At 37.7% G+C, this 16,735-nt stretch overlaps 1 protein-coding gene across 4 annotated transcripts in view; it reads right to left on the bottom strand.

Moving 5' to 3' along the window:
• The window catches only part of robo3 (roundabout, axon guidance receptor, homolog 3), a 171,240-nt gene that overhangs the window by 129,419 nt on the left and 25,086 nt on the right, over positions 1–16,735 (bottom strand). The window contains exon 1 of one of the 4 annotated variants that reach the window (XM_083567563.1): positions 12,117–12,906. The exons of 2 other annotated variants lie outside the window; for them this stretch is intronic. In XM_083567563.1, coding sequence (XP_083423689.1) covers positions 12,117–12,267 — 151 coding nt within the window. In that variant the 5' untranslated portion in view covers positions 12,268–12,906. Of the gene's footprint in view, positions 1–12,116; positions 12,907–16,735 lie in introns of those variants that run through there. One more of the 4 variants, XM_083567562.1, reaches the window with a different exon arrangement.

Raw genomic sequence — 16,735 nt, forward strand, 5'->3', positions numbered from 1 at the left:
GGCAATAAATCATTGCCAGAATCAGGTTTTGTAGCTATGAGTGCATTGTATTTATAAACAGGCTGACAAACACACTTGCAAGTACATTGTTATCACTCCCTGGGATCTGCTGAGCACTTACTTTAAGCTGCAAGAGGCAAAAGAGATACAGTAGATAGAGATGAGAAAATCTTTCCTGACTTTTATGGCATGGCTGCATCACTTCAAAAACTGTGTGAACTGCTGATAGTGCATAAACCCTAAATAGATTCAGTTTCATCTTTATTTATCAGATATTTATGTTGGAGGTGGTGGTTCAAAAAATAAGACCTTTTTTCATGTTTCTCTTTTTTATTCAACATCATCCTAACAGTTGTTTTTGCACCTGACAAATGAACACAGTAGATTCAGCATCACGTTTGTCTCCTTGCACTTATTGCCCTGTCTCGCTGTAGCCATGGCAACCCATGCCCCCTGCATACGCCTGGCCCGGGTGGCACTCAGCCTGGGAAATCATGCTAATAAATAGCTTTATGCTAATGCATGGGCAGGCGGTAAGTGGAGCTGCCAATTCTAATACACTTATTAAATTTTCATCGACAAGCAGGGACAGACCGGCCACTCAGTGGCCCCCTGCACTCAGTCTCTTACACCTTCATTTGCACGATGCTCTCTTTCTTTACCTCTATCTGTACTTCTCGCACTCTTCACACCCAATTGGCAACCTGTGGTGTTATGTGGATAGTCTGACAAGAGCGGAGCCTACTCATGTAGGCCTTGCTGTCACATGCATAATTTGCACTTGGCATTGCAAATACCATGCCATGGCCTCCCTCAGTTTTTCAGGAACCCCTGTATAAATAGTGAGGTCTACTGAGACACTTGCACACATCTGTTGTAGCTCAGTGTTCAACAGGTACTCTGCTTGATCACAGACCCTGCATACTAACTAGCCACAGTGCACACAGGAAGAGCCACCAGTCATAAGCTCAAGTCCAGCAGGGCATCTTCTTGCCCGGTCTCAGAGACACTGTCTGTTTTAACAAGCTGCTACACAAGCTAATGATTTCCTCAGACAACCCAGTCATCTTTGTAACCTCCCACCTGCACAATAAAAAAGGATGGAAAAAGAGATATTTCTTCTCCTTAAACACAATACAACCACCACTGCACCAGCAACTGAACTATAAAACCGAGATATAAATTTAATTCTGTAGCAAATCAGTACTTTTGGATCTCACTTTGGATATCACAACTTCTGACACAGCTAATCGATGTTAGATATTGCTGAGTTTTTTCTACTGTGTTCTTCATCATTGGCTTTTACCAGCAACCATTCTGCCTTTTAAGCATATTTTAGTGTGGGCATATGTTGGGCATATGTTCTCAAGAGAGCATCATTGATTGTTCACACAGATTATACATCAGGCATAACATTATGGCCGGTGAAGTGAAGAACAGTGATCGGAGCTGAATGTAAAAATTTCCCAGCTGTTGTTTAGAAGATTGTTTTATTTTTTTCTAAACAGAAAGTTTACTTTTTGAGTAGAGAGTTCAATTCCTGCTGATTCCATAAGTATTTTATGAATATATTAGTATTTAAATAGTTTAACTCTGACAGTATTCCAACCAGGCAAAACATTATGACATTATAACATTATGACCGGTGAATTGAATAACACTGATTGTCTCTTCATAATGGCACCTGTTAGTGGGTGGGATATATTAGGTAGCAAGTCGTTTTGTCTTCAAAGTTGATGTATTAGAAGCAGGAAAAATGGCCATGGGGAGAGAAGGCAGTCCTGTGTAGTCTGATTAAACAGATCCGATCAGTCATAAAGTTATGCCTGATAGGTGGCCCCCTTAAGTTATGCCTAATCAGTGGCCATAAAGTTATGCCTAATTGGTGTATATATTAGTGTGTTCTTTTGAGTACTTATTTTGAGTACAACTATAGACTACTGCCACCTAATAGACCATAGATATAGACAATAGACAATAGACCACCTAATATAGAATTTGAGTACCTTGGCTTTTTTTCCCCCACTGTTTTTACTTTCACTGAATACCTAGGACAATGAAAAAGACATTTTTGTCACAGCCTTAGAAGTCCAAGAGTGATTTAAACTCCAAGAGGTGTAAACAGAGGTATTGTTGTGGTCAGTCACAACAATACCTCTGGGAAGCCGCTTGGTTTACTGTATCTTTTGCTCATTAAACGTAATTGAATGGTGCATATTAATCTGGCCTTTTTAATATTAACATTTTGATGTCAAATTTTAAATAATGAATTCAGTTGCATTCGTTACACCACTTAATTCATTTGGATATTGATTTATATAAACTGCAGATTTTTTTACACTTTCACTTTATGCTGAATGCTACAAAAAAAATTTTTTTTAACTAATAAAATATTGACTAATAATTTTTAATTAATGTTTAATTGGACATAAGATTGTGAGTACATGCAAATGTGTGAAATGTGATCTTTCTACGGTTAGAAGGATTGTGAGCTATAGCTGTGTCTGTAATATTTTATCCCAATGTAGTGCTTCAAATTGCTTTCCTACTACCATTCACTCTCCGGTCTCAAGGGAAAAGTGTGTGTGTGTGTGTGTGTGTGTGTGTGTGTGTGTGTGTGTGTGTGTGTGTGTGTGTGTGTGTGTGTGTGTGTGTGTGTCTGTGTGTGACACTGCTGGCCCCATAACAACTTAATTAGTGTTAAAGTGTGAAATACTCATTGATTGGCAAAGCGACATTTCAGTGCAGGACTACACAATACCCCCCTTCACCCCACCCATTCTTGAAAATGTGAGAGAGAAAGAGAGAGAGAGAGAGAGAGAGAGAGAGAGAGAGAGAGAGAGAGAGAGAGAGAGAGAGAGAGAGAGAAACAATAATAATGCTAATTATGATGTCATGCACTACACCTGCATGCTGCATTATTACATATTATTTTGTATATAAGATAGCACATAGCTGAAAGGTGATTTAAGCACAGGAGGATCTTTTAAAAGGTTAGATTAAAATTCAAGTATTTTGGCACGTGACTAATGTTGGATGTTTTCCAAACTGGTTTTCACTGTGAGTAAATGGTCTCCAGTAGGGGGCATGATTCCAGTGGTCTACATCACTATTAGGACCATAAAACCATAAAAAGGACTTTTAGTGTGAGACATAAGACCTGAGATACATGATTTTGTGGGTGTTAGCTACTTCTTTGTAAGTCTTTGTTGGTGTGGTGTTTATGCCATCTTCACATTTTTCAAGTGTTGATAAAAGCCATATTGTGTTCCATTTCTAATAACCATTTATTCATTACACTTTATTTCCACTTTTGCTCTGTTAAGGGAGAGGTGGATTTGAAGCCTAAACAGGAGCACTGGGTGCAGGGTGGGACTCAGGGTGAACATGCACAGGCACTCCACACCAGCAGTGGAAATCGGAAAGACATTTACAAGCATATAGATGCTCGTCAGATGTATGTTTTGAATCAACTTATGCCTGCTGTAAAATTAAATCATGGATTAATTTTAGTAGAAATGTTTTATAAAAACATCTCTGTGTGTTTGTGTGTGAGTGTCTGTTTTAACAAAGTAATGGTGTATAAAGCGTTTCTGCCTATATAAATAAGTTCTGTACAGTTATAATAATGAATTATTCTGACCAAATAGAACATCTAATAATAATGTGCTAAGTGCAGGTTAGAGTGCGCAGCTGAATATTCATACATGAAGGATCTGTACAGTTCACAGTAGTACAGGTTTTGAATACATTATTCAAATTTTCTACCTCTAATTATGATTGCTTTATTAGGATGTGTTTATTATGTAGATGTATTTTTAGTTTGAGAAATTGTACAGGTTTATGTTATAATGTAACCTACAATTTGAGTTCACTTTTTGTCTGCTTTTATCAGCATTTCATTTAGAGAGATGCATTTAGGTAGAAATAAACAAAAGTAAAATATTCATTTTAAAATATTCATATGTATTATAGATATAGCCATTTATTTGAATTGTGCATATGATGTCACATGGACAATGTTTTGAGAAGCACATTTTCAAATAAACACATTTATTTGATATAAAAGGCACTTGCAAAAAAAAAAGAGTTGAATTAGTCATTACATACATTTTGAAGATGGATCTGTTCTTGTCTATGTCAGGATGAAATGCTGCTGGTCGATTCTTCTTCATACTGAATGCCAAGACCAATTACTGTCACTCATAAACAGATGAAATAATGCAACATATAGAGAACTGAAAAAAAAGGAAGGCTGGTCATAAATTGAACAACGTCAGCAAAAGTAGTTCAGAAAGGTGGTACATGCTAACAGTTACTTAGCTAAAAGTTTAGTAAAGCAGGACTTTTGATGTTGATCATACATAAATAAATAAATTGCTTGGTAGCAAACGCAATTTTATTGACCCAGTCCAACATAAACATTCATTTTGATTGCAAATGATATTTTTTATAGTTTCTTCATATAGATCAATAATTTCTCTAAAGTGGAAATATTGTTAAAGTACAGTAATAACAGCTTCAACTTTAATAATAATTTCATAATTTCTTACCTTAGTTTATGCCTTTGTGGGGATTTTTGGTGAAGTAAAAATGTCTCTTCCAGTACAGCAAAGTAAATCAAACTTTATTTAATGCCACAAATGCTTTGACCAATAGAATCCTATAGTGATAAGATTCAAATGAAAGATTTAAAGATTTAATTAACATTTGTATGTGTTACATAAAATTATTGAAACATTTGAAAGTAGGTTTTATATTCTTTAAAAAAAATTTATTTCACTCTTCAGGGTGTGTATTACTGTGCAAGTACAAATAAGGCTCTTGGGCAGTGACTAGGGAATCACCCTGATTAAAAAATGAAAGCACAGGGCAGATGTTTGGGGACTTGAGTGGACGGCTCGCCTAGAGGCCACGTGGGCAATGAGCAACCATGCGTGTCTGACACCAAGAAATTAATGAACTCAGCAGCAGCAGCATCATAGCTGGGGGTGTGGGAGGGAGTTGGGGGTATGACCCTGTTCCCTGATCCCCGCATCATCAGCACACTTAACCCTGCAGTCCCATTGACTTTATGCTTGTTCAGATGTTTTCCCTAGTGGACATTAAATTACTGTTAAGATCATATATATGTGGCATGAACAACATTTTAACTGAAATGTAAGAAAATATTAAACCCATGATGCAGAAGAAATCTGAAAATGAAAACAACAAATATGCAAGGACACAATGTGGGCACCAATATTCACAATATCTACCCTCATATTCTCCACCTGAGTGAAGAACAATTACATTTATCTCAGTCATCAATAACTCTTTCCTATTAAAGTGCCACCAAGTGTAGCCTGACAATAATTAGGAGAGCCACAGTGAAATATTGGAGGTTGCACAGCTGTCACATAGCATTATATGACTGTGTGTCGAAATGAATAAATCCCTCTGACTCTCAGTCACACCACTTTCAATCAGCATTCAAGAAATCCTCTGAGTAATTGAAAAAGTTGAAAGGATCTGTAATTTGCATCAGTGCAGAAAGATCCAAGGCTCATCTAATACACAAATATAGATGCAGACTACAGTTTGATTTCCATGCATATTTTGATTATTATGTACATAATTCCACATAACATTCAGAGCTGAAGACTTTTAATACCCAGCACATGGGCACAGTTAATCAGGTTTTGTGTGTGTGTGTGTGTGTGTGTGTGTGTGTGTGTGTGTGTGTGTGTGTGTGTGTGTGTGTGTGTGTATGTGTCTTTATGATGCTGAGAAACAGCACACTGGTGAATATGTCCTATAGAAGATTTCTCTAAAGATTGATATATATATGTAAGGTACAACATTTGAGAGAATATATAAGACAAGTAACTGCATGTGTGTGTGCGTGTGTGAGTGTGCATGTGTGCGTGTGTGTGTGCGTGTGCATGTCTGTGTGAGTTGCAATATGTAATATAGAGCTATATAGAATCTGTAAGTGTTTCCATATGTCTGATTAGGGTGGAGAAAAGCTCATTTCAGTGACGAGAAGAACAAATAACAGTCATCTGCTCCTGCACACACATCTGTCTGTACTCAATCTGTATTTACCAGCTGCCACTCTGGATGAAGAAAGAATCAGAAGAGAGAGAGAGAGAGAGAGAGAGAGAGAGAGAGAGAGAGAGAGAGAGAGAGAGAGAGAGAGAGAGAGAGAGAGAGAGAGAGAGAGAGAGAGAGATAAAATGTGTGAGATTTACAAATGGGCGAACTGGTCCTTAGCTAATTAGATAAATGAATCTAAGAATTGGCCACACACTTTCAGGTAATATGTAAAATTAGACTACACTATGTAAGAAAGATCTGTTTCCTGAGAACATATAGCCCATATAGATGAAACCTGAGCTGGCACTATAGTATGTCGAGTACTTTTGGATATCAAGTTAAACATGTGCATAAACATATAAAGAGGCTTTGTCTCACAAAAGGACACTATTTCCAACATCTATGTGTAATAAATATTGTATGTTGACAATATGTGATATTCTGTTTTGTGCTGAGGTGAGCTATACTCAGGGAGAAAGACATTTACGCATTCTTATGAGATATTCGTTTGTTACTGAGTTTATGGCAAGAACAGGTGCATTTTAATGAACGCATATGACAGTTTAAGCCCACAACACTTAAGGTACCAGAGAGCTTGATTGTGGTGTATTTACAAGACACACAGACAGCTGGGGACTACTTTCTATTCCAAATTATTCAGATGGTTATGAATAAACATATTTGGCTTTTGTGAAAGGAGTCCCCACTGTTTCATTAATAATGCATATTTGACCGCACCCCCTTTACAGATTAAATAAGTGTTCCCGAGAGATTTAAGGTTTCTGTATAATACCTAATGGATCGAGAAGTGACTGTACCAAGGACACACAACTTTCTCTTCCTAATGTAAATGAAAGTGTGTGTGTGTGTGTGTGTGTGTGTGTGTGTGTGTGTGTGTGTGTGTGTGTGTGTGTGTGTGTGTGTGTGTGTGCATGAGAGAGAGAGAGAGAGAAGAGAGAGAGAGAGAGAGAGAGAGAGAGAGAGAGAGAGAGAGAGAGAGAGAGAGAGAGAGAGAGAGAGAGAGTGCAAAGTCTCAGTTTGTTTGTTCTTCTCTCACCTCAGAAGAGTAGCTCTCTAATTGGACTTAATTTCTGAATGTGATTTTTCAATTACAAAGAGCTTCATTAGGGAGCATTAACAAGCTGAATATGTTAGACTTTTCTTTTCCATTGGCAGGCTTTTAGTCATAATTAGGATGATAAATAGACAAAAATGTAGTCTACTAAAAAGAAACATTGCTTTTAAAGCTGCCATTGAAAATGTATTTTACTTAATAAAGAGCTTTCCAAAAAACATTGTTTAAAAGTTGACATGGAAAATTGATCACACTTAAAGGGATTTTTGCACAGATCTATTCATATACATTTTTTTTTCTTTTTTTACATATCTATTCACACATTTTTTTTTTTTACATATCTATTCACACATATTGCACTCTATTTAGTACTGCTCATATTTATTCATTCATATTTATTCTTCACTTTATCTGCAGATACCCATTTATTTCACAATATCATCCACTTTATTAAAGTTCATGTTCATTCATGCTATTATTCAATCAATCGCATGCATAAAATCTTGTTGATACAGGTCAAGTTCTTCAGTTGTGTAATGTTCACACCAAACGTTAAACTAAGAAACATTGTGATTGCTGTACCTTGTTTTTTCTGGGTCATAATGGCTTTTTTTTTTTCAGTATTTCTGAAACTGTTGTTCTCTAGGGAATTTCACACAAAACTGTCACTAGAGTTTATACAGAAAGATGTTAAAAAAAAAAAAAAAACACCCAGTGAGCAACAGTTCTACAGGTAAATCAGAAAAAGATTGTAGAAGAAAAACTGAAAGAAAATCTACAGCATTCAGATAACCAAATACCTCTACATTTAAGATGAACAAAAAGCATGCCAAAATACAGAGGTAGATGGACACCAAAAGCAGAAACACACACACCAGGTTCCACTTCTTACAGGCTATAAACAGCACAGGATTACAACTATGCAATTGAAAAAGGCCAGGAAGCATAAGATTTGTACACTATGTATTCACACCACTAGAATAATATGCCTTGGCACTCATGTATCTGTTTACTATGTACTTTAGTACTAAGTACACATTATTAATACAGTATTGAAAGATCGAAAGAAACTAAATTAATACCCCATGCGTCATTGTCCTTTTTAACTGCTCATTTGTTAATTTACTAAATTAAATGACACTTCTGTATGTAATGTCTAAGCTAATTTGACATCACTTCAGGTATCTAAGCCAATAGGGAGCCAAACAGCCTGTGAGATTGTAATAATGATGAGGCAGAAGCCCACTTGAACCGTAAGAGCTCACTAACACACCCATTATCACTGCGGGATTAGAACAATGCCCCATTGCCCCAACAACAACATTACCAATTAGAGTACACAGGATTAGGGCCCACTGAGTAAGGGATTAATTAGTAGGAAAACAACAAGAAGAGGTGGTTGATGACTGTATTAAGCTGCCTTTTTATTTAAAAGTAATATACAAGGTAGAATTGATGTAAATTGTGCAGTGATTAAACAATTAAATATATAAACATACTGTAATAATGGTAAAGTTCACAATTATGCAATACACTAGGATACTAGTCTGTCATTGTGTGATTTATACAGATATCTATTTAGAAGTAAGCACATACACAAACACACAGTGTCGTCAAACCCAAAAACCACACATGAACCCAGGTGGATGACTGCAGTGCACGTGACTAAAGTAATTTATTGTTACTATTCATTGTAAATTCATGAATTCATATTCACTGTCACATTAGTCACAGAAAATAAGCTGTCATGACGGTCTCCACAAATTTGATTTTCTAGATCCAAGTCAATTACAGTTCTGCACACAGAGAGACCACACACGTGAAAGTTGAATGGCGTGAGGCTTTCAGTCTTTGCACATTAGAAGATATCGGATCTCAACTGAATACACAAAGCCAGCAGTGTGTGCTGAGCTTTCCAAAGGGCAATATGTGGTACATTGTGATAAAACAATTTAGAATAATAATAGCCTGTTCAACCCAAAGAAATTCAATATGTTCGAGTCTTAGGTCCAGAATGACCACAATTTTTGCAAAGACAAGAAAATTCCTCTAAGGTCTTAAAAAATGCCAGCCATCCCATTTCAGCCAAACAAATGGAATTTCCTCCCAATTACCCTCAGCTGCTTTATGAAGGCTGGCATGCGGAAACAAGACACTGTAGAAACCAAAGATCAACCACATAATCCCCATAAGAGTGCTGTGGTCCATGTCTGTGTAAATTCACTACAATTCCCTGCCTTAGTTATTGGACAATATTGATTTTCTCCACCTTCGATTAGCTCCAGCGGGAATCCGGCAGACTGAATCATGCTCTTACGGTGCTGAAGCTACAAAAATAAAGATGTGTCAATGACTGAGTCTCTGTGTTATAGACTGTGCTAAATAGAATAGCTGTTACAAACTTCATAAGGCATAAAAACAGAAATATACAGATGGAAGTGTTGCATAAGGACAAGTGTTGAGGGACTGAATTACAATGACAGAAAAAGAGAAAAAATCAAGACAAGGAAGCAAAGAAATAGTTCTTGGGAGACAGAAATAGGAACTCAATATAAAGTCACATGAGAGACAGCACACAAGACAACAGCAGGCAGAGGCGGGGAGCAGAGAGTCACTAAACAATGACAACAGTAAGAGTGAAGGATACAGAAAAAGGAGGAGAGAGCAAAAGCCCAGGGCACAAGATGTTTTAAGTAGCAAAACCAGGACACACACACACACACACACACACACACACACACACACACACACACACACACACACACACACACACACTACACTACTCTCTACACATGCACACTCCTGCTGCTTTGCGTTACTCCTTTAGAGCCTAGAAAAAGATCTACTGGTACCTGAGCAGCTTCTCTACTAGACTAACCAGTACACACCATGAACACATTTTTTCCCCTTAAAATTGTTTTACACATTATAATACTCATAATTAAGATCAATAATAACATTGTGTTATCCATTATCCATAACTGGATAGCACTTTGTTTCATCAGGAATTTAAGAAGACTACGAAATACATAAAATTCACAGAAAGACTGATAGTTTTACTTCAGAATATTGGATGTTTTATGGGTCTTATTGAAACCCCCCACTTACTACTTTTTAGCAAGTGGCATTTTGTGACAGCTTCATGAGATGAAACTGTGAAGCAATAGAAATAGAAGCAATAGAAGCAATAGAAGAACATATTTGGAAGTATCTGAGATTGGTATATTTATATTTTTTAATCTTCCTTTTTCTCACCTTTATTATACAGCACATTCTTATGAGATATTCTTTTAAATAGATAGATAGATAGATAGATAGATAGATAGATAGATAGATAGATAGATAGATAGATAGATAGATAGATAGATAGATAGATAGATAGATAGATAGATCCTGATCCCTGATCTGTGGCTCTATTAGAGGTACACAGTGGTCATTCAACTCTGTGTGTGTGTGTGTGTGCGTGTGTGGTCATTACATTCACAGCATGTTCATATATACAAGAGCAAGAGCAAAGACGTTGTGTACAACACAAACACAGCATGAGACAGAATTATCCTTCACTATCAATCAGTGGAAACAGACATGGTGCTTTGAGCACTGGCCAAATGTGTGTGTGTGTGTGTGTGTGTGTGTGTGTGTGTGTGTGTGTGTGTGTGTGTGTGTGTGTGTGTGTGTGTGTGTGTGTGTGTGTGTGTGTGTGTGTGTGGTTGTGTGGGTGCGTGTGTGTTATTTGTTTCTTATAAAGAGTATATGATATAAGAAACAACAGGAGCTCACACTATTACTCCGTATTATCGATACTCAAAACACCTCGGAGATAAGCTGCTTATCCGTGCTGCATTTTAATAGCAAATGTGGTTCCTACAAGCTCTCTCTCTCTCTCTCTCTCTCTCTCTCTCTCTCTCTCTCTCTCTCTCTCTCTCTCTCTCTCTCTCTCTCTCTCTCTCTCTCTCTCTCACACACTCACTCACTCTTTTTTTCCCACTCTTTCAGATACACACCCCTCTATTGGACCTGCAGTAAAACTACAAAGGAGTAGAATATATATCACTACAGTAAATTACACAAAAGACACCAAAGGCATTCAGACCATATAGAAGAAAATAAAATCCTGAGGCACTCTCAAACTTAAATAATTTGTATATGTACAGTATATTAAGAGGTAATTATCATCCATCAGGACAATAGGTCAAGTCAAATAAATAGTCATATATGGTCTTGTATGATGTGGGTGCCATTTGTGTTTTTGGAACCATGTGGTAATAATTTAATGATTTAAACAGTCACTGCACAAAGTTATTAGGCTGAACTAAACTAAACACAGCTAAACTAAAATAATCAACTTTACACACAATTACTCACAAACACACACACACCATCATTGGGATACTAAATATTTACCTGAATTATTTTAATGTGTATGAAACTTTTTTGTTTTTGTTCTGTATTATTAATATAATATATATTACTTGTAAGTGATCTATTTATTGAAATTCATTCATTTTACTGATCTGACTGTCATATTATAATGTAGATTATACATAAGCTATTTTAACATTTTCAGTTGTATTTTAATTCTCTCTCTCTCTCTCTCTCTCTCTCTCTCTCTATATATATATATATATATATATATATATATATATATATATATATATATATATATATATATATATATATATATATATATATATATAAGAGATTATAGTATTATCTATATAATTGATATGGACAATAAAATGTGCTAATCATATATATTCATTACACATACACCCGAGTGTCAGCTTACTCCCAGTAACACTTTACAAAAATGAAAGCTAAGATAGGTTAAAAAAGGCGAACTTGCACTTCCCTGTCAATAATAAACAGTACATTTCTGCCCAGCTTTACTTTCACACATCACACATTCCTGCTTCAGTACCCTTCCCTGATGAAAGGCTGCATGTGTCATTCGTGTACTAACCATTGAAGCTGGTGAAGTTAGCCCAGTCAAGCAGAGAGCTGTTAAAGGTGTTACTAGAGAGGTTGTAGAGAAGGTCTGTGCTGTTGGAGTCACGCAGTGTGTCCGTGAACAGGTTCATCTGGAGCAGCGTTTTGATCAGGTAGCGCAGCATCTTGGCTCCCGCTGCAGAAGGACACACTGTCCCTCTATTCTAGTCTTCCTCTCGTATATCTTGATCAGTTGCTCAGTTGTGTATGAAACTTTGTTGATAAAGGTTGATCTTTGTAAAACAGACTTCAAGTTTTTCTTCTCCTCCACAGGATGATTAAAAAATATATATGTTTAGGATCAAATGAAAATAAAAGTCCAATAAAAAAGACTAAAGGTAGAAAAAAAGTTTTGCTGTATGATCTTAAACGGGGTGCCTCTCTCTGGGGGGTACAGTCCCTCTTTCACTTTTCCATTCGTGTCCTCTGGTGGAACGTGCCAGCCTCATCCTCCTTCCGGTGATTTCTTTTGTTCTGGAGTCACATAACTCCACACATGTTTTGTCCTTCCGTACAATAACACCTCGCCGGTGTGAAAGAATCCTGCTATCTGATGACCCTTCTGAATCACTGCTCTTTTTTCCCCACCCCTCCTCTCTCTCTCTCTCTCTCTCTCTCTCTCTCTCTCTCTCGCTTTCTCTCTCTCTCGCTCTCTCTCTCTCTCTCTCTCTCTCTCTCTCTCTCTGTCTTTCACTCTGCTCTCCCTATATCTCCCTCGCTTTCTCTCATCCCTCCCCTCTGTTACTTTTTCTCTCCAGTCCTCTGGCTTCCTCTGATCGAGTCCCTGGGGTGGAGGGCTCAGTAAAGAGAGAGAGAGAGAGAGAGAGAGAGAGAGCGAGAGAGCGAGAGAGAGAGAGACTGAGAGACTGAGAGACTGAGAGAGCAGGTGCATCTGGCAATAAATGTTTAATTATTGGATTAATAATCATCCCTAGAGGTGTAAAGAAACAGGAGAATACACTGTCACTGTCCTATACTAGCTTAAAAGATAGATATACATGTGTATATGTAACTATTCACAGTAGCAGACTGATAATCATTTACACATGCACACACACACACACACACAAATACAAACATGAGACAGCATCTACTCCTCCTTCTCTGTATGATGTGTTAATTACTGCCACGTTATGTCATTTTTTTTCATTTCTGATTTGGGGGTCAAAATCATTTGCACATTCTATACTATCTAACATATCAAAAGGCACAATATCGGTTCATATTCTTTCTAGTTCAAACTCCCTTTGACAAGATGAAACTTTAATGAACATGTGGTCTCTTTTGTGAGGGGCTCATAAAGCTGCATTAGGCTTTCTTTTGTCTGCCATATTTGTCACCGTCAGCATTCTTTTTTTCTTCGTATCTTAAGTCATTTGTCTTATAAGAACCCCCCCCCCCCACACACACACACACACACACACACACACACACACACACCGCCCCGCACGAGCAAATACAATCAAAACAACAAATCTCTTTCGAACATCACATATAAGAAATGAAATTATTTCTCTCCACATCTCACTATATCCCTGTATGTGAGAGGTTTAATTCCTTTATCCAGGCTTTACAGCAGGACAGCTTAGCAATCTATTCATCTGTATGCATGTGAATGTGCTTGTGTGTTGTATGTGTGTATATCTGTGTTGTGCATGTATGTGTGTGTCCAGGTTTGTGGGGTGCCCAAGCTGGTCCCATGTGCTGTGTGTATGTTGGTTGACACTCTCAGTGTGATTCTCATTAGTGCAGCCCTTCCCCTCCTCATTCGGGGACAAAGAGATGCGTTACAGCTACAAAGTTGGCGTGACGACCCCCGGCGAGCGTGCTTGCTTTTGGAGAGGAAGTTTCTGAGCAGGCCCTCCTCCACTGATAATGTTTTGTATTCATGAGTCAACCATGCCAGCACAAGTGCAATTATGCAGAGGTTCACAAACCTACATTCGAATAAAAGTAAGATTTTTTTACTGGAAATGTTAATGTGAACCAACAGGAAATAGCAACATAATTGCACAATGTTGATTATTATGCACCTGAAGCAGTTGTGATAATTTTGTGGAAAGATGCAGCATGATATGCAAGATATGCAGAATATGCCATTACTACATCATGAGCTGTCATTGCCACAGTAAACAGGATAATTAACAGCAATTAAATAGGCATTTTATGATGGTGTCATTCTGCTGAGTGGTCCGGACAATTGAAACAAAGATCCAAGTTCAGCTATTTTTAAGCACATCCAATAGATGTGCTAGATAACACTTCAACTGCAATGAGTCAATACTAGTTTATTTGTGATCAGCTACATAACCACTGCAAAAAGATTACACTATCAATAAGTGTCTGCAAAATCCATCAATAATAAAACAGCTTCAAAAGTTCCCTCACCACGAGACTCTGGGGACTCTGCAATGACGTGTTGTGGTTGATATTGGAAGTTTAGGCTTTAAAAGATAAAATCAGCCAGTGGTGTGCTTGGACTAATTCTTTATAGCAAACAATAGCAATCAATCTAAGGTATGGCGCAGAAATAATAAAACCAGTCAACATAAAAAAGTCACTGGCTTGCAGTATATTATGATCTTGTTACAGTAATGCAGTCCCGGGTGGAATAGGGAAATTGTTCTCCAGTGGCAAATAAGTCCCTGATATGGCACTATAATTCTGCAGGAAGAAGGCTCTTAATTCAATAATTACAAACCATAAGTGTATTCCCTTTCCGGTTCTGAATCGAATGAAGACCTGTATCCACACCACCATGGTTACTTAAGTTACACATGTGTACTTAAAAATGGCAGTATCATTTTGGAGCAAATGCTATTATGCTGCTTCAAGAAACTTCTACTACTGATCTTGCTGCTGTATATCCTTCATGTTTCTTAACACAAAATGCCTATAGTTTACAGCTTACAGTTAAATGAAAATCTTTGCGCTGGTTTATTCCAAACTATACACACTTCTGGGTTGTTATGCCTACTTAGCATACTCTGTCCTAATTAAATATTGTTTATTTTTGCACTTATATTTCCCTGTGTACCCTGCTGCTGTATCATGTGTTACACCATGGTCCTGAAGAAATACGTGTATAAAAGGTCTATTGGTTTTATTGTAACCAATAAACCAATAAAACCAACTTGACATGAAATAACACCATGAGAATAGAGCTTGACTGATGAAAAAAGACATATCAAACACTGAGGTCATTTATGAACATGTAAACCCAAAAGCAAAGCAATGCCCTGGTTTACTCAATCTTTTTTCAAACAACCTTAAGTAGGAGACGCTAAGAGTATCGAAATAGCAACCTGATATGACACCCAAGATTCTAGTGTTTTGCAATTATAAGTCAGAGAACATGATTCAAATCAAACTTTCATCACTGCACTCCTCCACTTTGTCCCCTGAAACGATAATTGACAAAGCCCTCAGTTACCAAACTTTAGTGCAAAGCAATTGGTGAACGGTCAATCTTTATTTTAAAAGTGTTTTGACTTGTTCTCCATTATGGAGCTGCCAGGGCTAGTAATTTGTGGTTTATTGTGAGGGATTGATTGCATTGAACTTTGCTCTGTGAGTCCCTGTCTTTGACAGTACCAGTGAAACACTCTATAGGTAACCTCTTTTGGGGTTTGTTTTAAATCTGTTTCAAATATACAATGATTTAGTAGCAGAACGATAGGTGGCAATTATTATATGTTAGCACACATGCAGGAAGCCAAAATAAACACATTTACACACACACACACACACACACACACACGCACACACACACACACACACACACATTTACACACACACACACACACACACACACGCACACACATACATACACAAACACACACATATGCCACTCTGGACATGGTGCCATATGTAGAGATTGCTGTGTTTGGCATGTGGTAATAAGGAGGGTAAATCTCGAAAGACCTGCAGCTGAGATGCGACCGATCATTGCCAGCATACCAAGCTGTGCAAGGGCCTTCTGCCACAGCCATGGCACTGTGATGCGATGCTGCTTCCCCAAGTGTCCCCATGGAGTCTGGCAGTGTGTCATAAATACAGTGTCTGTATCTGTATCTGTGTCTGTTCATGGACAGCAGCTTGTAGTTGAAAGACAGGCTGGTGGTCTCAGGGTGCCAGAGTGCAGGTGTGTATATGTCTGCTATGTGTGTGTGTCTTAATGCCAGCAGGCTGTTCAGGTGCCAAGTCATGCTCCCACAGCTGGATCTAGAGTTTCCAGTGGGGTAAAGCTCTTCCTGTAATTGGGCTTCTTTTGGCACTGTCACAAACTGAATTTGATCTTTACTTCTTAAGCATTTGGTCTTTTTTGTCATTAGGCTGCACTGTCCTTATGCCAAGGTGCATGATTTGAGCTTTATGGCTTGATCAGATCCTCATACAGACACTATGGGAGAGTCCCAAAGCAAAATTTTCATTTTTGAACAAGGAAGTCACAATTCTTTATTCATTGAGAGCCTGCCAATCTAGAAGACAAAGTAAACATTATATAACAACCTTCCAATTATGCCCTAATGCTGATATGCCCACAAACTAATTCTCTCTTTTGTGGACAGGAAATTAGGGAGGCAGGCCAAG

The sequence above is a fragment of the Silurus aristotelis genome, assembly GCF_946808225.1.
Source record: "Silurus aristotelis genome assembly, chromosome: 18".
Lineage (NCBI taxonomy): Eukaryota > Metazoa > Chordata > Actinopteri > Siluriformes > Siluridae > Silurus > Silurus aristotelis.